The following is a 27700-nucleotide window of genomic DNA, read 5'->3' as shown; positions in this document are numbered from 1 at the left end:
AAAAAACACCCATTTGAGTATATAGTTCCTCTCCCACTAAAGTGGGTCGAAACAAAGTTTTTTACAATTCTAAAGTCAAATTGATTACTTCTGATTCAAAATATTTTTCTTACTGGCAAATTTTCTCAGCAAAAACGATTGTCAGAAACATTGTTAAATGTGGTTGAAGTCACAATAGTTTTAACTAAATGTTTTCATGTTTTATCCATATAATCAAAAACGAACCCAGAAAAGCATCTACATATAGAAAATTTTTCCATTTTTAACTATATTTTTGGAAAGACAGCTATAGTTCTATAGTTTTTCATAGCAATAATTTCCGCCACTAATTTCTTTTGGAAAACGGCTGTTTTCAGCTTTTGAAGAGTTTTTAGCTTTTGAGAGTTCTACAATTTAGTGTACAATAAGAATTTAAAAAAAAGCCTGAGCTTTCACCTGTCTTTCAAGAAAAAGAGACAAGTGGTTCTATTGGTTGCAAACGTTGCCAAAATTTTCAGCAGTTATACGCTTCTACTTAAGCAAGTTATAATTTTCAAAAAGAATTGACATCAGAGCAAATTTAATTAGATTTTTACAACTTATGCAACATTTCCATTTCTATCCCATTTCACGTTCCTCAAATCATTCCCAATAAAATTGCACAGCAAATTTGTACGTATGCAAACATTTTTAATTACAAGCAATAAATGTATAAATCAATCGACGCTTTTGTAATTAAAACAGTTGACGGTGATGGTGAATGGCATTTCTTATGTTATCAATGGCAGTTCGTAGCGTCTTAATGTCTTCGGGGAGGCTCTTTTGGTTCTGGCTCCAGTTTGACCAGATCATCGATTCGCAGAATTGTAATGGCAGCCTCTGTTGCAAATTTAAGAGACTTGATTTTACTGACCGCGGGTTCTACCACTCCGGCTTTCTTGTTATCCCTACATTTTCCTTGATGCAGATCCAGTCCAACAAACTTGTAGCCAACTTTTTCAGGCGACGTCTGAGAAGCATGGTGGAAGGCACGCAACTTCGAAACCAAGTCAGCAGCATCTTGAGCCGCGTTAACAGCCAACATCTTAGGAATTATAAGTAGCGAGTGCGCAAACTCGGCAACAGCGAGTTGTTCACGCGACGCCATTGTGGTCGCGTAGTTCTCGAGGTATATTGAAAGTGCACTTTCGACAGCACCACCACCTGCGACCAAGTTCTTGCTTTCAATCACACGTTTGACTGCACAGAGTGCATCGTGCAACGATCGCTCAACTTCATCGCACATGAAATCGTTAGCACCTCGCACTATAACCGAGGCAGCAGTTCGGGCTTTAGGGTTTTTGATGAAGATCAATTCATCGTCACAGATTCTATCTTGAACAACCTCTTCAGCGTAGCCCAGAGCGGAAGCTTCGAAGCTTTCCTCGCCTTCAAGGTTTGCCAGAGATCCCATCAATGTTGCTCCAGTAGCTTTGGCGATTCGTTTTAAGTCTCCTTTTTTGCACCTTCGCACAGCCATTGCATTTTTCTCAACAAAGAACTTGAGGCACATATCGTCAATGCCTCCAGTAGTGAGGATCACATTTGCTCCAGTTGCCATAATTTTTGCAATTCTTTCTTTTGTAATGTCAGCTTCTCTCTCGCGGATTTTTTCCAACTGTTCCGCGTTCTCAGAGATTACCTGTACTCCTAGTTTCATCTTTGTTTTCTGCAAGCTGAAATCTAGACATGCAATTTTAGCGTTTTGAATTCTCTTGGGCATCAACTGCGAGGCTACAGTGCAGTTAAGGGCGTAACCTTTGACAAGAATTGACTCCTTTGTACTTTTACCATGCGCCTTCAAAATATTTACCGACTTCACTGGTACTTTAGGCAAGCCGTCAGGACCATTATATTGTACAGCTCGGGCTGAGTCGACCGCTAGATTGGCAAAGAAATCCCCATCCACGCCTCCGATCAGCTTCGAAGATATCGAAGTCTTGGCTACGTTCAGAAGTGATTCTGATCCAAGCTCATCAAATGGCACAGACAACTGATCTTTGATGAACTTCACAGCCTCTTTGCAAGCGAGGCGGTATCCACTGATAATCGATGTTGGATGAATTTTTTGTTTCACCAGTTCGTCTGCATTTTTCAACAATTCGGCCGCTATGATTACAACTGATGTTGTTCCATCGCCAACTTCTTCATCTTGAAGTTGAGCTAGTTCCACGAGAACCTAATGAGAAACTTAATAATAGTAGGAGGAAAAAACCGAATACATAAATATACATCTTGACTTTAATTAGGTTTTGTAACACCGCACGGGATCATTTCAATATTATCCAGAGAAACCAATATGAGAATGCAAACATGTTAACCTTAGCAGCTGGGTGCTCGACATCCAACAGCTTTAAGATGGTAGCACCATCGTTTGTTATTGTGACATCTCCAACATCATCAACAAGCATTTTATCTAATCCTACAGGACCAAGGGAAGTCTTCACAATGTTGGCAATGGACTGCGCAGCCAAAACGTTTTGAGAACGAACAGTTTGACCAGTTGTTCGTTCGCCACCAACCGAAAGGGACGAAGTGAAAGCCATAACGATCTAAAATTGAGTACCCAATAAATTTTTGAAAAGTGAATGTCACCCAAACACTGGCAATTATACAAAAAGGTGTTTTTCATCATTTGGACACAGTACAGATAAGAGAACATGCTTGATTAATTTATGATTAACACGTCACCGACCAACTCTGAAAGCCTTTTTGCTTAACAAATCTTTCCTCATCTTTATATAATAGCCCGTAGTATGATCCAAAAAAAACTGTGGCTGTGACTGTTCTGGTATCCAAGAATTTTAGTAAATGTTAAATAGAAGTATTAGTAGAACATTATTTAGAGCGATATCTCAAGTTAAAAGCACAGATAAAGCACAGTAAATGACGGCCCCAAAAATTTGCTTCAACTAAAAAACGATTTGCAAAAAAATGAATTTCACAATGGAAAAACATGAACTAGCCTCCCTGAATATGACAGTCTACGTCGATGAACAAAGAAAATTCTCTTGTAAATGGTAACAAAAGCCAACAGACACTGGAACAATTCTAAATTTCCGTAGTTTCTCCCCTCCAGCATAACAATATGCAGAAGGTACTCTCCATGGGATTTTTCGATCAACATGCAATAGGCAAAACTTTCACGAAGCCCTAAAATTCAACAAAAATATAGGGCGAAAATCCAGTATCCGGATATAGGTCGTCAGTCATTGTTAATCAGACAATTCGAAAAATCTTAGCCGACTCAAAAAAGACCTAAAAAAACAGCGCAACGCAATTCAAACAATACAATAAAAAATTCATAACATAGCCACACTTTTTTACCGCATAGAGGGCAATTAGGCATTAAAATTGAGGAACATAGCTGGCAGATCTCCAGAAAATAGCAGCAATATCTTCGTAGATCTGCAGTCTCAAAAACTAGAAAAAGAAACAGACAAAAAAACCTTAAAGTTGCTGAGATGTAATAATTTGCTTAAGAATCTGTTTAATTTATTGCCACTTCTGTTAGCAGCTCTCAAATAACCTTCATTCAGAGTGACACACACTCACTTGACATTATCTCCTTGAATAAAAATGAAAAGTCAATTTCAAAGTAAGGAAGTCATGGGTGAGAGTGAGGCAAGTCAATTTAGACCAAAAACTTAATCACATGTATGAAAAAACCCGCTCCACTAAGAGCAAAAAATGACGTCATGCACGCACTTCTGTTGAAATTGCATGAACGGATAAAAAAGGCAGATTTTGACGTCAAATGGTCGTAACAAAAATCTCGACGACGAAATTAAAAAAACAAGAGAAGGGCAATGATAGCCCCAGCTATCGCTGTGCGGCTGATAAAAAACTACAAAAGATAACGCATCCTACAGTGATCTACACAACACCGAAATTAAAACCCAGCTAACCATACTTAGAGTCTAGTTTCGACCAGGATCTAAAATCGCACGTGGTCTTAGAAAAAACGGATCTTTTCCGTTTTGCCCCCCCCCCGTACGTTATGCTCCCCCAGTTACAAAGCACGTGGCATTACATAGTAAATCGTTATGTAAAAATTTGGCACGTGCGTCTGGGGGGAACAAATAATATGCGCCCACTAAGCTGGGTTGGCACAAACGGAAAAGATCCGAGAAAACATGTAGTGGATGCAATTCAACCTATTTTTTTCACAGATCTAAAACGCGGTGAAGGGGGCTCACAAATTTGTAATGGTTTGCTTTCAATTGCATATCAATAGCCTTTAAAATGTTTTTCTTGGAGAAATGTTACTCCGGTAAAGGGCGTTGAAGCAAAAATTATAAAATTTGGCCTTCAACTGCTCGCCAATAGCCCCAACTGCCTTATAAAAAGTTTTTAAAGCTCAGATCTGACACCTGTGATAGGCGGTCTCCCCCCTTCACAAGGTTCATATCTAACTATAGAGAAATTTTTGTAGGACATTTATTGAAATTTTTGTAGGACAGCTATTGAAAACCAAATGACAATCCATATTTTCAATTTTTAGTGGCCCTAACCCTACACTGGAAACAAATCGAAACCAAAAGTACATTTTGTAGAATACCTAAGGCCAATGAAATGCAAACGAAAACCAATTTTTCTACACTTACTCAGTCTTCCCCCTTCACAAGTTTCATATCTAACTATAGAACCTTTTTTGTAGGACAATTGAGGTGATTGGAAATCAATTGACAGCCATTTTTTTCTATTTTTCCAGCCGCTTATTCAACAAGTTGACATCTGTTCACAAAGCATATTTAACAAGACATCAAAGGCAATTGAGAACCAATTGAATAATAAAATTTTTGTAGTGACCTGCAAACATGCTCACGAATTTTTCAATGCGGAAGCTTTCGAAATTTACATTTTAAATGGCTGCAAACAAAAAACCACTTGTAAGTGACAGCTATAAACACGCTGATTTATGGCTCATTATTTATGAGACAGTATCTTGAACCAATTGTCATAAGAATTTATGGTTCAAACATTAGAATCGAGGTTAAATCAGAGAATAAATATAATGTTCAACGCTATCGTTGGGACCAAACACTGCGTTTGGGAAAAACAAACAGAGCAAGGACTCTGAGACCAAGTTATCTTGGCAAACGCAAATAAAGATAAAACCGGGTGCTCAAACCGTTAAATTCAAGTATCAGGGTTCATAATAACTTTTAACGCAATTTTTGAATGGGCCTGGCCTACATTTCATTTTGAAAAGAATTAACTTGTATTAGTCCTTCTTTGCGCTGAATTTTGCCTCTAACTTCTAAACTCAACTAGTTCCACCATTTCGAAATTTTCACACGAAATTGGAGGAAACTTTAGAATTTAAGTTAATTCCAAGGGATTCTATATTGGCGACAGGGAATTGTTTTTTTTCGTTAAGAAAAGAAGATTGAATCCGGAACAAAACCCAGTGTCCCGATTATCGGCACGGCCAGTAATTGTGTGGAAGAGGGAACACAAGTTTTCTCAACACGGCAGTTGTTGCTGCGAAAAAGGAAACACACTTTCTCGGCTCGGCAAGGGTTTGAATGAAAGAGGCAAGTTCAGCGGCAGTGACACAATACGAAATTGCAGATAAAACATTGCGCAGGCAAGTTGAGAGAAACAATGCAGGCAAAACACAGTAAAATAAGAAGAAGAGTCAGTCCCGGCGGTGTGACAAATTATTTAAAATTGGGCAGAAATGCAGCGAAAGCTGGGAGTGAACAATTATGCAAGATAAGGGAATCACAGCAAGTCACTGGGAGTGTCTGAGCAGTCAGTCGACGTTGTTTCCAGAGCTCGGTTTCAGTGGACAGTGATATTTGGCTGTTTCTGTGGGGTGAAATATCTTCTAGAACAAACGAATCCGCAGGTTTTCAAGTGAGGAGAGCTGCATTGAATTAAAACAAATAACAGGTTAGACTCATCAAAGTTGCTGTTTGTGTCATTATTAATTGTTTTAATGTAAAACCGGAAACTGGGGCAAAGATTTGCATTCCCGAACGAAATAAGGTGAGTATCAAAACTTATTACAGTTAACGGTACAAATGATTTAAGAACCCATTAAGTTTTAAGTTTTGCACTTTTCGATATAGTAAATGTTTTAATGTAACAACGAGAAACTGGGGCAGATATTTGCATTTCTGATAGAAAAAAGGCAAGTATCAAAACTTATTACAGTTTGCGGTTCAAATGATTTAGCAAACTATTAGATTTTGCAGTTTTGAGTTTAGTAAGCATTAGATTGTCTTATTCGGTCACCTCAAACATTTAAACGAAAATTTTACCTAGTAAAACGGATAAATCTTTTAGAATTTAAAATAGCTCAGACCTAATTTATATATATATATATATATATATATATATAAATATATATATATATATATATATATATATATGTGTATATATATAAATAGAAGTATTAGTAGAACATTATTTAGAGCGATATCTCAAGTTAAAAGCACAGACAATGCACAGTAAATGACGGCCCCAATATTTTTGCTTCAACTAAAAAATGATTTGCAAAAAAATGGATTTCACATTAGAAAAATATGAACTAGCCTCCCTGAATATGACAGTCTACGTTGATGAACAAAGAAAATTCTCTTGTAAATGGTAACAAAAGCCAACAGACACTGGAACAATTCTAAATTTCCGTAGTTTCTCCCCTCCAGCATAACAATATGCAGAAGGTACTCTCCATGGGATTTTTCGATCAACATGCAATAGGCAAAACTTTCACGACGCCCTAAAACTCAACAAAAATTTAGGGCGGAAATCCAGTATCCGGATATAGGTCGTCAGTCATTGTTAATCAGACAATTCGAAAAATCTTAGCTGACTCAAAAAAGACATAAAAAAACAGCGCAACGCAATTCAAACAATACAATAAAATAATTCATAACATAGCCACACTTTTTTTTACCGCATAGAGGGCAATTAGGCATTAAAATTGAGGAACATAGCTGGCAGATCTCCAGAAAAAAGCAGCAATATCTTCGTAGATCTGCAGTCTCAAAAACTAGAAAAAGAAACAGACAAAAAAACCTTAAAGTTTCTGAGATATAATACGTTTTTCGAAATATACGTTTTTCCAAAGCAATGCGAACACTCTAGTACCTAAAACGAAACATATCGAACAAAAGGTCAGTCATTAACAAACTGAACGCGTATAAAGGCTATGTTGTCCCCATATCCGAGCGAGGTATGGCGAGCGAGGTATGGCTCCCTAACCAAGGAGATCTAGTCTTGCTAGAGAAATTACAGAAAAATACAAAATGGATCATTGGAAACGCCTTCAAATACAAAAACAGACTTCTGATTCTTACTATTCTACCTCTTGAGATGTAATTGGAACTCTACAGTCTCTTACTCTGTAATATTGCCGACGGCGTATACAACATAATAATAAATTAGTTTAAAAACTACCACACAATTCAAAGGACAAGACAAGGCACATATGAAGTTATTGTTGCAAAAACAAGAAAACAAGACTAAGTAAAAGCTATGGAAATTTTTGGATAAAAACAGCAATCTTATATTACATTTTATGTAGAATAACAGATCGAACGAGCAAATCAAAATCAAAAGAAAATATAAACAATATTTAAACGTGATTCCTTAGGAAACGATTTTTGGAGAACGACCCCTGTATCTGGAGAGTTTGCTGCTTATATACGAACTTAAACATCCACACAAAGCTCATCTAACTGACAAAGAAGGGCGTGGACCACCCGTCGCGTGGATGTATTTTAGAAGCCTTCTCTACTACTACAATTACTAAGTGTATTCAGAAGCAGTTGAAAACCAATCATTAAAATTTTGTGAGCCTCTTTCACAGTGAATTAGATCTGACAAAAAAGTACATAGAATTGATTCCACTGAATGTTTTTTCGTATACCACGTGCAGTTTTAGATGGTAGAAACTAGACTCTAATTATGATAAGCAGGTTTTTAGTTTCCGTTTTGCGTAGGTCAATGAAGAATGCGTTAAGTTTTGCAGCTTTTCCTTAAACTAATATTTAATTGGACTCTCTGCGGTAAGAAAAATATGGGTATGTTCTGAATCAACATTTTGGTCGATTACCAATCCGTTGTTGTTCTTGAGGTCTTTCAAATGCATCCGAATTATTTTCAATTGTCTAATTAACATTGCCTGACAACCAATTTTTCAATTTTTGGGTACTGTTTTTTTCTATTTGTTTCCGTTGCTTATTAGGGCTCGTCATGGTAATGCTAGCTGGATGTTGACTTTTTTTGTTAATAATAGATATTATTTCTAATCCCATCCTTCAACGGGGAACATCTTTGCAACAGTATATTTAATTGTCGTACACAATCGATATTGTGTACTTGGTCTTGCAATCTGAATCGCTATTAGAATTTCAGTTGAGTTAACTTGTGTGGCGAGTGCACTTAACACAGTTCTCTATTTGAAGTCGCTTAGCAATTCGCCTACCTGACACTTGTCTATTTTACTTGGAAAGTAAATACGATTATCAAGAATTCAATTAAATTGAGCGAATGAACTCGAGATGCAAAACTGAAAGAGTGAGTTGGTACAAATGTAGCTGCACAGAAGTCACAATAAATATGATTATGTAATTCCCAGTGCAGGAAATAGTGTAACAGACATAGTATGTGAATTAATAGGTGGTAGACAATGAACTTAAATTGACTTTATAACATGTCCTTCAGGATCAAGTACAAACAATAAATAAGTACCGCGTATAAAATTTTTACTGCACCAATTAATATGACGATGTGCAATATTTGTTCTTTTTGGTGAAAATTAAAATTGCACAAAATGAAAGTTTTAATAACTATATTGTCTACATACTAATACTTATTCACTGGTTAAATAAATATCAACAATATATTTATTGGTAATCATAGCTAGTCATAAATAATATTGTATCAAGTTTTAAGCATTCAGAGTTTTGAGTTTACATATCCTCCTCATCAATTATCTTTTCATCTGGGGGAATTTGATTTTCTGGTCGGATGCGTGGGTCAGTAGGTGAGACCCCTCCTATGACGGGTGAGGCGATTGGATTAGGAATTGACTCTACTTGGGCTGCTGTATTAACAATTGTCTGTACAAAAGAAGGTTGTACCGGTTCGACATTTCCAGCACAATATTTTCTGTGGTGCTGTGTTGGATTGGTTGGACATGACTTTGTAGATTCTCCGGATGAATCATCATTTTCAAATCCAAGATATTTTGGAATTTTTGGTACCCTCTTTGTTTTTCGCGGACGAACTTGATGCAGTGCTTCCAAGTGTGCAGCAAGAGAGGGTATCATTAGTTCTGTAGATTGATTTCTTGGTGGAGCTGCAATAATCAATTGTTAAGCTGTGACTTGCGGAGCAGAATTTGCTTCATGTTCAAATGAGTTCTCTTGCGGCGCGAGAATGAGTGGCACTTTTGGCATTCTGACTCGCATTGCGCGAGCAATATTTGATCGATTGGATGATATATTGCTTGCTGTGTCACGTTTGCGGTGCTTCATGTTGCGGTCACCCTTCTGAGGTCGCGTGAATTCTTTAATGTGACTCAGTATTTGGTTTTCTGTCGATTTTTCAGAATTTCTGGCCCCTTTCAATTGATATTCTCAGTCAACTTAGTCTTCTTTTCGTCTCTGTTTCCAAATTTTGCAATGTCACTATTCCTGACAGTGACCTCCAACTTTCCTGGTTCGCGAATTACTGACGCGTTATGGTAAGCTTTCTGGACGACCGAGACAGGAGCTAACACCTCATATAAGCCGTCGACATTCTTTTCGGACCGTTTGTTCGGTTGTTTCTTGCGGGCAACCTTTAACTGAACCATAGCTTCCTTGATGGATGTAGCGCGATGAATTTTTGTCGAGCGTAAGAAGCGAGTTTTATCATCTTCTGCAGGCCGCTCACGAGAGAGCTTCCTGAGTGGCGTTGCACATATTCTTCTCAATTTTTTCATCACAGCGATAATTTCCCCAGTGATCCTCCGGCAGCAATTCGTTGGGCGGTACCGTCACTTCGTCTGAATAACTTTAAAATTTTCTCATATCTTATATCAGAAAAGTTTGGTTTAGTACAAATATTGCTAAGCGTTGGCTTTCCGCCCAAAGTGTGATTCGAAAAGCGAAATTTTAGTAGTTTTATGTTTACATATGCGGAGCCGGTAGAGGACTGATTTTAGTGCTGATTTAATGGTGAACGGTTTAATTCTTTATTTGCTTCTTTTATACATGCAAGGCGTTGCTTAATTATAACAACTAATCGTTTTACTTAACCTGTAGCTCGGTGATCATTTGCTGGAGCTGGAATCAATGTTATATTATTTTGGTGCAAAAATTTTTTACTTGATTCCCAGTGAGACAACGAGCTTGATCTATTCGTAATGATCGGGGAACTCCGTGAATTTGTATATAATTATCTAAAAGTTTAATTGCATTGAAAGCATTTGCGTGATCAAAAATTTCAGCAGATGGATATTTGGAAAATCTATCAATACATGTTGAAATATAAATTTCATGATCTTTTTCATTATTAAAAGGCCCTGCAAAATCTATTTGTATCTCTTGGTTCGGGACTATACATGCTTTATGTGCTTGATATTGCTTTGCGGGAATTATTGATTTTAAAATTTTACCGATTGCAGTGCAAGATTTGCACTCTATTGCTCGAGCTAAAATGTCTCTATTCATGTATGGCCACCAAGTGCTGGGCCAAATTTACTATGCCCCAGCTTCCCGACCCAGTCCTCAATGAAGGTCCTCAATGAGTGCGTTCTTCAGGGCTTTTGGAATGGCCACCTTCTCATACATGCAAACGCAACCACCGCTGACATGCAAATTTTGACAATAGCTATGCAGGTAGGGGTTTAGTTGTTTCAATTGTTCCTCGTCAGACCGGATTATGCAGTCCCGGACCTCTTTGAGCACTGCATCTTTGCTCGTGAGAGAGGCAAGCAAATTCTTGTTAAACAATTTCGTAATAACTTTATCGCAGGACAAAACTTGAGGGCTATCAGTTAGTGGGGTACAGATATTCCAGTGTGAATGTGATTGGCGAGGCGTTCGTTGTGTTGTATTATCAGTCAACGAAATGCGAAGCGAAGTTCGAGTAGAGGGTGATTTTCCGTTCATGACGGACACTTGTTGGCTCATTTTTTATGAGTTTTGAATTAGATTAGTGGAGATGAACTTCTGGATAGACTGAATTTCTGGATAGAAACCAACTGAAACCAACTGAACTGAGTTTAAGCAAAAAGCAACTTTTCTTTTTTATCAATTGAGCACGTGGAATATTTAAAATACATGATTTTTTAGTGCTAATTTGGGCAGGAATTTCAGGATCATTTGTAATTGACAAGTTAAAGCGGCTTAGTTCATTGAATTGTGGCTGCTTTTGGTAAGCGAGTGACGCTTTTCCGGTGTTTTTTGTCTCAAATGGTTGTATTTGAGGCTCAATTTATAGTTTAGAACTAATAGTTTTTGTACTATGCGATTCGACTGGGGAATTAATTTGGTGTTCGCTAGCATGAATTCCAAATGAGGCATTTGAGATATGCGTAATATGAGTAGTATATAGGTGAGCAACTCAAAATATTTCGACAGTCGCCAGGCAAAAGCCTAATTCAAATTTCATTCCTTTTATTTGTACAAACTTAGATAGCCAACCGGCAACGCGTGTGTACTTAACTCAAAATAATTCGAATCAAAATAATTCGACACACTTGCCAAGCAAAAGTCTAATCAAAATTTTATCCCTTTTATTTGTACAAATTTCGATAGTCAACATGCTTCGCGGGTACGCTTATTTCATAATCAGTTAATACCTGCTCAACATAAGAATACTTTACAACCAATTTCTCCAAATCACACTATTTTTGATTTTGATCTTGACCCGCGAGCACGCTTTACTCAAAATAATTTAACACCCGCCTGACATAATCCTCATTTATTAACACAACCACATATTAGTAGTATATAGGAGAGCTACCTTCCCAGGGGGGGGTGAGGTCCCCCATGTATTAAGATAGGGTATAGCGTAACTATCAAGAGATGGGGGCCTCTCACATGTATTAAGATAGGGTATAGATAGCATGTATTAAGATAGGGTATATGTATTAAAATTAGGAATAGATCTGCTTGTATTAAGATTAGGAATAGATCTGCATGTATTAAGATTAGGAAAAAATCTGCATGTATTAGGATTAGGGATAGGATCTCCATGTGTTAAGATTAGTTAGAGCCGTCATGTATTAGGATTAGTTATAGCCGCGTACATGTATTAAGATTAGTTATAGCCGCTTACATGTTTTAAGATTAGTTATAGCCGCTGACATGCATTAAGATTAGTTATAGGTTCCGTCATGTATTAAGATAGGGTATAGGTTTTGTGCATGTATTTGAGCATGCACATATGGTAGTAGTATATTCGGTGCAAATGTGGGGGGGGGGGTAGGTTCGGAGACGCTCCTGATTGGCTGAAATTTTGAGGGGGAAAATATCAATTTTGCGCGCTCATTGATTGGAAAATTTCAATGATAGAAAAAAACATGAATTAAAATAGTATATAATTACTGACACAGTATAAATGCAATTTTGAATATTAAAGAACTGTGATATAGCAAAGCTATTTCAGTTATATGTTGAGTGGTGCTGTATGAATACCGTCGGACTGAACAATGCGCTTAGGGTAGAAATAGGACAGTCCCTTCTTTGTCTGCTCATACGTAGCAACACAATGGTTTATTGTTCTGAACCCTCTATTTGTTGAAGTAAGATTGATAATTTCATTCATGACACGTCGATATTTCTCCATTGGTCCATCTCCGTTCTCTTCTAGTGTTCTTTTGTTGAGACCTTTACTACTGAACTTGTATTTGTCAGACTCTGCATCGTAGCAACAATAAGTTTTGCTGCAACGACAAATCATTTCCGTACATCTGAATTCTTCCTTGAAGAGCCCTGGTTCCTGTTTATCATGCTTCTTATGCTTAGAGCAACACGTTCTACGGATGAAATAGCATCTGCTTGGAAAGAGTCATTAGAGTCCTGCTGTCTCAATGCTTCCCATTCTTGTTTTTTAGCAGGTCGAATACAATCATACAAATACTCATGAGCTAGGGCTAAATAGAGAGAATCTGTATCCATCTCTAACTCCTTGAATTTATTGACATCGCAAAGACTGTCAAAGAAGTTATAGCAGAGCTCAAACATTCGTAGTTTAGCGTACTGAAGTATGAAGAATCCAACTATTATAGGTTCGCGGTGTCCAATTTTTGATTTTGCTAGTTCAACTTCGTAAAGTTCTTTTGAGACATTGTTCAAACGCTGAAACATTTTCCCATTGATTGCTTTGTGCGTCTTCTCATTGTTCAAATATTTGGTCTCTGTATGTTTGCTTCTGTCCATAATCTGATAACCCTAAGAGCTATTACCCAGTAATTTCATAGTCTCAGCAACAACGCTGGAATCAGGATTTTCATCTCCACCTCTCCTAGCGTCTACCACTGACTGTACAAAGGTGTTGAAACATTTTCTCGGCGTGTACTGTACAAATCTATAAACTCTTGTACAATTCAGACCGAGACTGATGTAGAAATTTAGTAGGGGAGTAATAATTGTTACATTTTCCAGATTGAAACTTGAAATTAGCATTCGCTGAGGTTGCTTCAGTAAGTTGTTTTCAACAGCGTAAACTCTCATATAATCCCCAATATCAACTCGAATAACGTTGAAATTTTTAAAAATAGGCGGGAAATTCGAAAACTTACACTTCAAGCCTGCGGGAACTTCCAAATCACATTTTACGTATCCAAACATCTCTCTATCTCTTATTTTATCCAGTAAAGACTCTTGCTTCAAAGACAGTTTGAAAGGAAAGTTCTTTTTTACGTGATTTCTAACACTTTCTTCTTCTTTAACACTTTCCCACCATTTACACTCCCAGATTTCAACAATCTTATATCCTTTACTTTTTAAGTAATCTCTTCTCAATTCATCATGTTCTCTTTTTATAATCAATCTCTGTGTTTCCTCTTCCGAGAGACTTGGACAAGGAACAGATAGGACAAGGACAGAAAGGAAAATAACAACCCATGGCTTCAAACACCGTATTACAATGTGCGCAAAATCCGTCTACGCTAAAACAATCAATCTTCTTCTGTTTTCCGGTTGTGTAGTAGCTCTCAATTTTACATTCGGGACGTTGTGATTGAAGATATGACATAACCATGTTCTCAAATGTTCGAGATCTGTTTGTTCGAGCCCTGAATTTTTGAGAATCTGTATTAAATTCCCATCGAGTGTAAAGTCCAGTGGGCATTTCTTGACACATTGAAAAGGGATAGAGTTGGCTAGCGTCAATACCTACGATAGACTTGCAAAGGTTTTCAGAGTTTCGTATGAAGTTCTGATCAACTACTGCTTTTCTGGTGAAAACAATAGATGGATCACCAGTCATATCCTCACGTACTTTGTCATGTAAATCCTTGTCAGCTTCAACAAATGGAAAAAATTTGTGGTTTGTTGACTTGTGAAGACAGATATTAGCCAAGTTCGGAAGTGTGCATCCGAGTTTTAACACATCGATACCCTTGTTGTGATAAAACTCCATCATTTTTTTTGCATTGCCTCCAGTGTTGGAACAATATCTTTGTTGTTGTACCACTTGACAAAATCTCTGAATGTAGCCATTTGTTCTTGCTGGTGACCACTTTCAGTAGCCCAGACCACTTTCAGGTAATTGTAATTGTCAATTCCAGATGGAGGAACATTTTTCAACCTCAACTTTTTTAATGACTCTTGTTGAGAAAACCCACTGTTAAGCAGTTTAGTGAAATCAGTAAATTCCTTCTCCAGTGGATTATAATTTCTCAGTTTGCTAAAGAAACAATTCCAAGGAGGGAGAAAAGTTGCATGGAGTTTTTCGGGAGAGTCAAACCACTCATAGGGGAAGAATCCTTTAGTCTCCTTTGTCTTGTATGCTTTAAGAAAAGAATAAAGTGAGGTAGCTCCACCGAGAAAATTGAGGATATCGAGAAATTGTACATCACCAAACTTAGGAGAAACAAAGTGATTTGCTTTTTTACTAACAGTAGGTTGAATGTCGCGCTCATGGATAAGATAGGGCAGGAGATAGGACTTAATGAGATTTAAATGATATTTTTCACTATTGAATCCGAACACAGGTAAAGTATTCACATAACGCTCAAAGTGTTGCTGTAAATCCTAAAGCTGTTTTTTCTGCATTTGGAGAAATTGCGTAGATATATCAGCTTTATCATCTTCTTCGGCACGTTCATCTTCACACTCTTATATTGAAGCGTTTTGATCCTTTCTTTTATTTAAATTTTCCCAAATTGCGTTAACTTGTGCTCTGATTATTGCTTCAATAGAGGAAATTTTTGTCCGCATTTCAGTTTTACTTTTGTTTGCTAAGTCTTCATTAGCTTCAACAAAAGATATAATGAGAGCTTTCGGAGCTTTATCGCATAGGAAGACAGGTTCATCAATTAAATTGGAGGAAATAGAGACAGAGATTGGTTCATGCTTTTCAATCCAAGTGGTTGTATTTGTATCTTTTATTTGCTCGGAGGGTACACATATCGATTCAAAGTCAAAAATAGCCAAGTTTTTGAACAATTTTTGATCATCGTTGTAAGAAATTGCAAACCCGTCAAGTTTATCAAATAAGGTCTCGCGCAATGTATACACACTCATTGGGTAAATATGATGTACTCTATCTTTACACGTTTGAACATGGTGGTTGAAATTTCCCGCTTTCTGAATGAACGTATCGCAACTGGGACAAGGGAATCGTTTAAAGAATGTGTTAATATCATCCACATAGCATATGTGGTTGTTGTAACGTAATAAATTAATATTTTTCTCATACCTTTCAACAGTTCTCCTCGCAAGTGCACCAACAAAATCTCAATCTACAATGTCAATATCGTAAATAAATATGTTGTGCTTTATCGCATTTTCAACAAATACAAGATGATCGATCGATGCCCCTCTGAACTTGATTGCGTCATGACCAGATTAATGGAAGAATGCACTAAACAAATATTTTGCATTGGTCTCAAGCTCCAATGATCCATATAAGTGAACAGCTATAGCTCGGAATAGGCAAAGATAATCTTTGTATGTCTCGCCGTAGCCATTCGATACAATACAATTCACATCTGATCGTCTAAGTAACTGCTCAGGAAGAACAGCATCGATACGTCCCCTTAGAATGCTTTTTAGGAGAGCACAGAATATTGTTACATTTGTAGTCAGAGCAAATCGCCATTTTGTATTCTCCCGCTCCTGAGCACACGTCTCCACAAAATCCATCTTTTCAATCCTGTCCTGAAGAGAGACTAAGTCTTCTTTGGAACAGAGTAGATAAGTTTTCTCGAAGAAGGTGTTGTTCTCGTGAGCGTAGAAGTATCGATACTCGTCCGTATCCACATTTCTTAATATAAATCCTAGAGCCAAGTTGACTTTGGCAGCACAATTGAGTTTTTCGAATACTTCTTTCAACTTTTTATTAATTTCATGACGATCAAGCTTAGACAGCTTGAAATTGAACACTTGGTGTCTCCCATTTTCCATCTCAGTATTGTCAAATAAGTGCTGACAAGCACTAAGTTCTTGTTGCAGCTGCTCGTTGTCTTTTTCCAGTTCCTCTGATTCTAGAACTTCTTTAAGCTTTTCACTCGATTTTGTCCCAACTTTTGTTGAAGTTCCATGCTTTCTCCTCCTGTGTTGTTGAAGAGAATAGAAACTCGGAAATTCCTCCAAGCATAAAGTACACACAGTACTCAGCTTTGTAGCCTTAGGAGCATGATGCTTAGCAATGTGATAATTCATGTCTTCTTTCTTTTTTGTACTGAAATGTGGACATTTGGGACAAATTAAAGTCCCTTTATCACAAGACTGCTTGTGTCTTGCCATATTCTTCTTCACCGCCATTTTGTTGCACTTAAAGCAAATTACTGGGAGATTGCTATCGAGAGAAGGCATTGTTTTGGTACAAGATGAAACAAGTTCGGGTATTGTGACGAGCAACTAATTGTGAAGGTAACAAAGTGAGAATGAAAGAAATTATTTTTGTACAATTAGGGAACGCAGCTATGACGCATCACTCCATATATAGAAATTTATCATTTCCATTTTAGGAAGCTTGTTGTCATAACCGAACATTATAGAACATAATTAATAAAGCAATGAGACTCTTCCATTTTGAAATACCTTAAATTTTTATGAACATTCACTTTAAATGTGTGATTTCATTCCTTGGCGTAAACTCAAAAATATCAAATCATTCTTATATATCTTCTTAATCTTTTCTGTTACATTTTATATAAGTTTTCATATTTCATCCAGCCATAATCCAAAAACAGACTCACAAAAAATTCAAACAAATTGTTCCAATCTTTACGAACTCTGCTATTCAAATTTGTGTCTATCCGCAATTGACAGAATTCGGTGCTTGCAAACATATCTAGTCGTATTGAAAATGAAAATTACCACATGAATGTGCTTTTACAACAACGTTAAAGATGTCGAAAACAAATATTCATCCATACTTCAGGAACAAATATTTACTGTACAACTTAACGTTATGGTCTTGGAACCTCTCAACCAATCAAAATCCCGTGTTAAAGAAACTATTCTGAAGATTAACGATTTTATTTAGTGTAATTGTTTCTTAGCTTTAACTTTCTTTTACACAAACAGATTATTGCAAGAAATTTTGCTCATTTGCGAAAAATGATAATCAAAAATCATTTACTGTTGTTAAAAAAAATATATAAGAGGAAAGAAAGAATTGCCGATGCTTACAAAGTTGACGAGATTGACGTTGATTCCTACTTTTTCTACAATTTCTTGGACATTTACGTTCAGAATAACAGAATAATTCGATTTAGTAAAGGATTTGAATATGCAACTTTTTCCATTAAAAAATTCAAATATGATGATTATATAACGAAACAATCATTTGATTTATCGTCAGAGCTACACATTAACAAGTACGAAATTTTAGTTATTTTGAATTCTGTTCCCAAAATTTTAGAACAATAAAGAAATCTAGCACAAGCGAACTGCATTTCAATTCTTGACCCCGTAGCAATCACTTCATCTGTACAAAGCGAGTTGTTTTTCCATTTTTATACAGATTACAATTCTGAAGGCGTAAAAATTTGATTTGGAATTCGGCTCCCAAATATATATATATATACAAAAGTTCGGTTCCAAATATTGAACACTTTCCGAGATTGATTTAAAATTTAACGAAGTTGAACAAATTTATCAGAGCTTGACCTTTTTAATAAATTATGTCAGTTCGTTCCCACTCAACTATCCTTATTTAGTAAACAAGTAGTCATATCATGTGTTACATGTATTATTCAAAAACCCTATTTGGTTTCTATTCACGCATTGATGTTCCTTTTTCGTATACGAGCGTCATTTTATAACAAATTCTTCCATATTTGGTTACATTAAAAACTTTGCATTTCCTGTTTTGGTTACTAACGTCACAATCATTTCTTCTTTGGTTACTTTGTTCTTATTGGATGGAATTCACTATAAATAGGAGCGACATAGTTAGACATTATCATTCTCTTTCGTTTCCTCAAAATTAATTTCACCTCTGTTTCTCTTCGTCCTGGTAACTATTCATCAAAACTTTATCCTACATTCACATTCTTCTTGTCTACAGAGTTTACTTCAGTTTTAACGTTTATCTTTCTCTAACTTAGATATTCTTTTTGTCCTACTATAAATTGAAATTTGTTATTTTCTAACTTACTCTCTACTTGACAGTTTTTAGTACGTTCATTTACAAACTGCTTTCGTTTCTGAAAAATCCACTTCTATCAATTAATCTGAACAAAATGGAGTTTACTGTGCAAAACAATAGTCTTCTGTACTCATTTTCCTTCACTGAGGAGACTCCTCGGATAAGTGTTAAAGACTTATCAAACGGATTATATGAGTCTGTAATCACTTTACCCATCACTGTGTGGCATATTATTGAACACCAGCGACAACAGTTTGACACCTATCATCAGGGTCAGGTTCCAATTACGGAGACTCAGCTTGGAACTTAAGCGATGGGACACGAAGTTGCTGTTATTAGTGGACACCACTATCCTCACGTTGCTGGGACAGAATTTTCGCCGAATTACGTCGCTGGCAACATTCAATATACTTTCCCTTGGGAAGAAGGGCAAATTCCCAACTCTTGGTTCTCTAGCCCGGACATAAATCAAGTTTTGAGTTCAGTGGAGGAGTCAGGGAATTTGCTTCAAACTGTGTCAGGCTTTGATGGGAGCGAGCTAAGTGTTGATACTAGCACTTGGTCAGCGAATGATCAGCAGAACTTTGATCCGGCACAGTAATATGGTTCTACTGATATGTCGACTACTCCATCAATGAGAACACCTTCCATTGAGGATGGAACAGACCACAATCCAATTTTGCTGACTAATGAAAATTCAACAACTTCAATCAGCGTTCAACCAACTGATCCTCCAGTAATATTTGAACGTTCTAGACCATTTGGGAATGAGATTCAAAACTTGCCAGAGTATGTTGTGAGAACTCTATTTGAATATATTTGAGTTGGCATAATTTTTCAGCTTCATTTGTAATCGATCTTAACAGAAAAGTTGTATGTTGATTTATACATTTTCCTGGTGATGGATTTAAACATTCTGTATAATATAATCTTTTTTATGTGAGCTTTCTTTTCTAAACCAGTCATAAGGATATCATCAAATAAAATTTTGATTTTTAAAACTTTGTTACCAAACTTGATATTTAACTGAAAGAGCGTTATCAAAACTCGACATTCAACAAAAATACTTGATCAAAAATTTGATATTTAAGAACAAAAACTGAGCAGAAATTTGATTTCTAAGAAAAAAAGCTGTATGAAAACTTGATTTTTAAGTTGTTATAGTAAATGACAACTTGTCATTTTAAAAATTAAAAAATATTTTTATTTTCTGCGTTAAATTATACCGTAAACTGCTGAAAATTAGGAGAAAATTTGCGCTTTATTGCATCCAAATGGAATCGGTTTTTTGATATTTAAACAAAAAAATTGAATGAAAACCCAACATTTAACAAAAGTTTTCTTGAGAAAACTCGACTTTTAAAAAAATAATTTGTTACAAACTCGACATTTAACAGATTAGAGGTATCAATCTAAACATTCAAGAAAAAGATTGTATAAAATGAGAAATTGAATTTTTTGATTTTTAAACCAAAATGTAAAACTGATACTAAGTAAATAATTATCATGCAATTACAATTTTTTTACTTTCTAATTTCAACATATAACAGAAAGTTATCAATTACGCCATGACCATCTAACAAACAGTCAACAGTTTTTAACAATTCGCTCTCATATTTTGAGTTTTTAATAGATTGAATTCTGTCCAGAAATGCAGATCCCATCGTTTGTGTGATTACATTTCTTCGTTCAGCTCGCAGTAGATGTCTCTTGAACTTCTTTCTACTCAATCATTTTTTGGACACACTGGGTAACTTCTCAACAAATTTGTTTTAATAAATGTTTTGTACTGCTCTGTCTAACTGAGTAAAGACAAATCTCATTTCTTCCAAATTACTGCCAAAAAATTGATGTTTATATAATGTATATAAACAATCGACTGTCTGATATAAATAAGAAAAATCTTCCAGTTTTTGAAGCAAGTCTTCGGTGGAAGAAGAAATGAGAACAATGTGATATCGACAGGTTTTCAGGGGACAGAAACTGTTGTGTGAAGCAACAACATATTCATTTGTAAGAATATATGATCTATAATCTTTGACAGATACAGATATAAACAACGGCTTTACACAAAATTTTTTTGTAAAAGTTTGGTAAAACCTGACACATAACTGCTGCCATTCTGTAAATTTATTTAGTACGTTCAAATATGGAAATCAATTTCTTTAGAACTTATAATCCAAATAAGGAAACTAACTTATTTATTATAAATAAAGCCAAATTCCAAATAAGGAAATCAACTTATTTATTATAAACGAGTTCAAATTCCAAATAAGGCAACAAATGAAATTTCATGTGCAATTTAAAAACTCATTTGAACTATGAATCAATTCAAGAAACAGCAGATTAAGAAGTTTCGATGTTTTATTTGTTCAAAATATTTTCGTCACTACTTCTCTCTAATGCAACACAGACGTGCTAAACACAAATACGCTTTTTCTATAATGATTCAAAAGTTTTCTTTATTGAAAATTTCTGATTAGAAATCCTTTAAAGGAAAAAGTATAAAGACACATTTTCCTTTTTAGGAAATTGGGTGAAAACAAGGATATCATTAGCATAAAAGGAAATTGTGTGTTGTAGAGGGCCTTAAAATTTTAAGCAAATCATTTAATCAACTTATCGAAGCTTACTCAAGTTACGTGAATGTCTCTCTCCAAAGTATCTCTTTTTTACTCGAGCGCTCCATCAATGTTTACAGATTCACAACCAAAATTGGGTACTGATTCTGTCCCATTTTATATTGACTTTGGCTCTCATTCAAACAGATTTGCGAGATTCACTGTGTCCCAAATATTTAGAAATGGACAAAATTACTCTTTACCAACTTTTCAAGTCTTCAAAAAAGTTAAATGTGGAACATTTGAAAAGTACCAACAATTGAGAATTGGAGATTACGAATTCAAAAAATTTTATCTCCTGAAGAACGATCTGCTTAATGGAGACTGGGAAATTCGAGAAAATCCAGCCTAATTTGAGAAGAACCCAAAAATGGAAGACGTGCTGCAGCAATGTCACAAAGCAAGAGAGATCATCATTGGAGAAAATCACAGACTCTACGTTACTTTCATACAGTACGTTCAGGAAAATCCAGCTTCGGTTTATGTCCAGATCCGACTATTTTGTCGCAAAGAGAGCAATGAGTTCAAGCAAGTGACTTACGTCAGCTATAAAATGGAAGAATTCAAGGAACTGATTGAAAATCTTAAAGATTTCTCTAATATTGAACAATGTACATTTCAATAACTACTGCTGCGCAATACTATAATGATTTTTTATATTGAATGATGAATATTTGGTGATCATTTGTATCTGTCTTTCAGTAAACATTTTTTCCATTTGAAACTTTCTTCTTCTTAGAATGAGTTGGATATTGGATGCTCTAGAAACATTTTCTTAAGTCTCAGAGACAAATCAAAAGTTTTTCAATCGGTTTTTTGATATTTAAACAAAAAAATTGAATCAAAACCCAACATTTAACAAAAGTTTTCGTGAGAAAACTCGACTTTTAAAAGAATAATTTGTTACAAACTCGACATTTAACAGATTAGAGGTATCAATCTAAACATTCAAGAAAAAGATTGTATAAAATGAGAAATTGAATTTTTTGATTTTTAAACCAAAATGTAAAACTGATACTAAGTAAATAATTATCATGCAATTACAATTTTTTTACTTTCTAATTTCAACATATAACAGAAAGTTATCAATTACGCCATGACCATCTAACAAACAGTCAACAGTTTTTAACAATTCGCTCTCATATTTTGAGTTTTTAATAGATTGAATTCTGTCCAGAAATGAAGATCCCATCGTTTGTGTGATTACATTTCTTCGTTCAGCTCGCAGTAGATGTCTCTTGAACTTCTTTCTACTCAATCTTTTTTTGGACACACTAGGTAACGTCTCAACAAATTTGTTTTAACAATTGTCTTGTACTGCTCTGTCTAACTGAGTAAAGACAAGTCTCGATTCTTCCAAATTACTGCCAAAAAATTGATGTTTATATAATGTATATAAACAATCGACTGTCTGATATAAATAAGAAAAATCTTCCAGTTTTTGAAGCAAGTCTTCGGTGGAAGAAGAAATGAGAACAATGTGATATCGACAGGTTTTCAGGAGACAGAAACTGTTGTGTGAAGCAACAACATAATCATTTGTAAGAATATATGATCTATAATCTTTGACAGATACAGATATAAACAACGGCTTTACACAAAATTTTTTTGTAAAACGTTCAAATATGGAAATCAATTTCTTTAGAACTTATAATCCAAATAAGGAAACTAACTTATTTATTATAAATAAAGCCAAATTCCAAATAAAAAAATCAACTTATTTACTATAAACGAGTTCAAATTCCAAATAAGGCAACAAATGAAATTTCATGTGCAATTTAAAAACTCATTTGAACTATGAATCAATTCAAGAAACAGCGGATTAAGAAGTTTCGATGTTTTATTCGTTCAAAATATTTTCGTCACTACTTCTCTCTAATGCAACACAGACGTGCTAAACACAAATACGCTTATTCTATAATAATTCAGAAGTTTTCTTTATTGAAAACTTCTGATTAGAAATTAAAGGAAAAAGTATAAAGACACATTTTTCTCTTCCTTTTTAGGAAATTGGGTGAAAACAAGGATTTCATTAGCATAAAAGGAAATTGTGTGTTGTAGAGGGCCTTAAAATTTTAAGCAAATCATTTAATCAACTTCTCGAAGCTTACTCAAGTTACGTAAATGTCTCTCTCCAAAGTATCTCCTTTTTACTCGAGCGCTCCATCAATGTTTACAGATTCACAACCAAAATTGGGTACTGATTATGTCCCATTTTATATTGACTTGGCTCTCATTCAAACAGATTTGGGAGATTTACTGTGTCCCAAATATATAAGAAATGGACAAAATTACTCTGTACCAACTTTTCAAGTCTTCAAAAAAGATAAATGTGGAACATTTGAAAAGTACCAACAATTGAGAATTGGAGATTGCGAATTCAAAAAATTTTATCTCCTGAAGAACGATCTGCTTAATGGAGACTGGGAAATTCGAGAAAATCCAGCCCAATTTGAGAAGAACCCAAAAATGGAAGACGTGCTGCAACAATGTCACAAAGCAAGAGAGATCAGCATTGGAGTAAATCACAGACTCAACGTTACTTTCATACAGTACGTTCAGGACAATCCAGCTTCAGTTTATGTCCAGATCCGACTATTTTGTCGCAAAGAGAGCAATGAGTTCAAGCAAGTGACTTACGTCAGCTATAAAATGAAAGAATTCAAGGAACTGATTGAAAATCTTAAAGATTTCGCTAATATTGAACAATGTACATTTCAATAACTACTGCTGCGCAATATTATAATGATTTTTTATATTGAATGATGAATATTTGGTGATCATATGTATTTGTCTTTCAGTAAACATTTTTTCACTTGAAACTTTCTTTTTCTCAGAATGAGTTGGATATTGGATGCTCTAGAAACATTTTCTTAAGTCTCAGACAGAGACAAATCAAAAGTTTTTCACGTCAGGTTACATCACGAGCTTAAAAGGTATTCATATACAATTCTTGAAGCGCAAAATTTTCCCAATTTGGATAATTTAGACGTAGGGTCCCGAATTTCTGAATTCAAGTGGGTTATTCATAAAAGACTGCGTAGAACAACTCCAACATATCGTTCTGACAAAAAAGAAATTTCCATTTCTCAACATCGCTAGAACGGATATCAGTGGAGTTTTCTTACAACGATTGATTTGAAAAAAGAGGAGTATAAAAATCTAGTAGATCATTTACCAACCCTTCTTTCCTATATAGAAAATTACAAAAAGGCTAGCATTATTTTGGACGAAGCAACTCAGAGTTAATGAATATTGTTACTCTGGTAAACATTTTCAATTGTTACGGAAGAATACTTTCAATGTTTCCAACGAACGAAAAACGTAAAAACAGTTTTCTCGCAGCTTGTAAAATTTGGGACGCAAATGTCGATTTGGACGAAATTGATCAACAGTTTCCTCACGGAGGAAGAATTGGATATGCAAACTCTCTTTTGGATTTTTTCTTAGCTAGATCAAAAATTTTTTGTCTACATGCAATTTTACATAATTCTGCTGGAGATGTAAAAACAACAAAAGACGAAGGGCCAGGTTATTGTTACATGCTGCCACAATTACCCAGCTCCAGTCTCCTAGGTAATATAACTGGATTATTCTTTTGTCTCTACATCAAAGTTTGTCATCCTCATATTTTTAAAATACTAGATTGTTTATCATTTGTCAATCATTTCAGCTAAAAAGAGGATGACGCTCGTTGTGTTTGATATTGAGTGCTTGGAGGGAACAGTTGTCAAGGAGCTAGGAATTTTCAAGTAAAAAATTGTGGTGGGATATACATTCCTCCCACCGAATGACTACAAGCCAACATTTCAAGCAAAGTGGAACACAAAGAATTTACATGGAATCAATTGGAATAATGGAAAAGTTGATTACTCAGATCTTTGTTGGAAAAGTTGATTACTCAACCATAATTCATCAACATTGTTCTCCTACAACCGAATATTTTGCCAAAGGATTGGAAAATTGTAAAATCCTATCCAACTACTTGTGCAAGGATGTGGAAAATATGGACGATTTTGAATGTCCAGAAGCTTCTAAGTTGATTTCCAACGAAGATACTATTTGGGAGTGTAGTAACTACCCCTTCCGACACAAGAAAACATTACACTGTGCAGAGAAGAAAACTTATGCTTATGGATCTTGGGTTCTTAATTTTTTTGACCAAAATTTAATATTTGTAAAAAATTTTATGTACTTTGATTGTAATGTATCATATTAACTCTTAATTATTTTTTAAAATCATTTTATTCTTTTACAAAACATAGAAAAGTTGCTTCAAAAATGGGAAAATTGAACAAATTTTGTCCTAGCGTTACACAGTTTTTCTTCATTTCAATTCTGTCGTTTTTCTTAATTTTGATTTTTTTTTCCTTTTTTATGCTTTTTGTTATTAATTCTTGTGAAGAGACAGTGTGAAGAGACAGTGTTTTGGCACTCGCTGTTGTTTGTTTTTTTTATGTTTAGAAGTTTACCTCATTTTTTTTTATTTACATCGCAATTCAGTTGGAACATTTTTCTCTCGTCTCAATGATAACGTTTAAATGATTGAGCATATAGATGAAGGATTAAATTTGGGTAGTTTTGTCTTTGATGATAATAATCAAGAACGACAATCATGGAAATGTTTTGGACATACTTGTAATAGGTCCCTAGTCGTTTTTCTGTCTCAATTTTTTGTTATACTTGTAATTCTGGCCTGTTCTATAGTACGCATAACATTGGCTACATATTGTGAAGAAACAACAGTTTGGATTGCTATCCTTTCTAGTACAGTTGGTTATATTTTACCCTCACCTAAATTATGAACAAGATGATTTCCACAAAAGAACCAATTTTTATTTCATTGGTTGGTCCAAGCGGGTCTGGGAAATCTCATCTTATACATGAATGGTTAACAATTGGAATTTTCAACCACAGTTCGACAAAATTTACTACTTCTATCAACATTACCAATCTCTTTATGGTTTAATGTCTAAAGATGTTAAAAATATTGAGTTTAAAGAAGGAGTTGACTTTGAGTTTATTCAAAACCTACCGAATAACGGAACAAAGTATCTGTTAATTTTTGACGACTCTTGCGAGGAGATTTCCAGCTCTAAAGATTTTGTTAAAATTGCAACAGCTGGAAGACATAAAGGACTCAGAACAAAATGTATCAAACATAATTTATCTCATCAGAGTAGATTAGGAAGAGATATAGAGTTACAAAATACTCGTATTGTCTTGTTCAAATCTCCTAGAGATGTACTGCAAAAAAACACTCTGAGTCAACAGTTGGGATTAGGTTCACAATTAAAAGATTGGTATACCAAAGCAACTTCTATTCCTTATGGTCATTTACTTATTGATTTAACTCCCAAAACAGTCGACTCTTTTCGAATTTGTACAAATAGTGGATCGATAGACTCCTTCAATTTTTTTCCTTGCACAACAAAAACAGCAGACCACATTTTTGAGTGATGAGCACACAACATCTCTCTACTCTAACAACGTTCACAAGTTATTTCCGGAACATCAAAAGAACTTACCTAAAAAATTGTCCAAAAGAATCTATTCAGTTTCTAAACAAGTGCATCGTAAATCTGCTCAGAGGAGAACTGCAAGATATATTCAAAAACGAGACGTAATAAAGTATCAAGACGAAATTCATCGGCTTATTCGAAAAAGAACTGGCATAAATAAAAGGAGAGCGATTTTAAGTTCAAGGAAAGGAATAGAACTTATATCAATTTTAACTCCGTCTATCATTAACCGTCTTTCGTGAAGTGGAACAGTTTGTTTTGATTCCTCAGCAGCTTTACGAACAAAAAAAATCAAATTAAATATGTACAAATTGGACAAGAGTGAGGAAAAAAGTTAACTTCGTACCACAAAATTTAGATTTTCTTCACAAGGACATCACCACTAACACAAAATCATTCAAAAACGAGTCAGTTGTAGATCAAATACTGAAATGTCCTCGAATCAAGCTGTCCCTCAGTGGCTCCATTTTACTGGATGGAAGAGATACAAATGTAGCATTTACCGATTCTATTTACGCATTGAAGAGAAAAATATTGAGTTTCCTGATATCTGTTAAACAATACTTGATGCTACAGGGATAAATCCGAACAAAATTGTAAACAAGGATGCCAAAAGCAAAGACAGAGGGAGTTGGATCCCTTTCCAAATCTGAAAAAGCGAAACTTCAACGATTATACAAAGAAAGAAAAGCTGCATTTGGATCGGTTAGAAATCTTCAGAAAGCAAGCGGATTATCAAGAAGCAAGATTATTTCATTTCTT

General features: G+C 35.2%; 2 protein-coding genes across 2 annotated transcripts in view; both read right to left on the bottom strand.

The window, feature by feature from the left end:
• LOC142345884 (profilin-like) overlaps nucleotides 1-27700 on the bottom strand; it is a 183890-nt gene that overhangs the window by 82039 nt on the left and 74151 nt on the right. The gene's annotated exons all lie outside the window — the stretch shown is intronic.
• Nucleotides 543-27700, bottom strand: part of LOC142345883 (T-complex protein 1 subunit alpha-like) — a 101314-nt gene continuing 74156 nt past the window's right edge. The window contains exons 2-3 of the mRNA XM_075398318.1: nucleotides 2340-2573; nucleotides 543-2197 (exon numbers count right to left, since the gene is read on the bottom strand). Coding sequence (XP_075254433.1) covers nucleotides 779-2197; nucleotides 2340-2564 — 1644 coding nt within the window. The 5' untranslated portion in view covers nucleotides 2565-2573 and the 3' untranslated portion in view covers nucleotides 543-778. The remainder of the gene's footprint in view (nucleotides 2198-2339; nucleotides 2574-27700) is intronic.

The sequence above is a fragment of the Convolutriloba macropyga genome, chromosome 9 (assembly GCF_964194025.1).
Source record: "Convolutriloba macropyga chromosome 9, txConMacr16.3, whole genome shotgun sequence".
Taxonomy (NCBI): domain Eukaryota; kingdom Metazoa; phylum Xenacoelomorpha; order Acoela; family Convolutidae; genus Convolutriloba; species Convolutriloba macropyga.
Note: the sequence above shows the minus strand (reverse complement) of the source record. Positions and strands in the feature narration are given on the sequence as shown.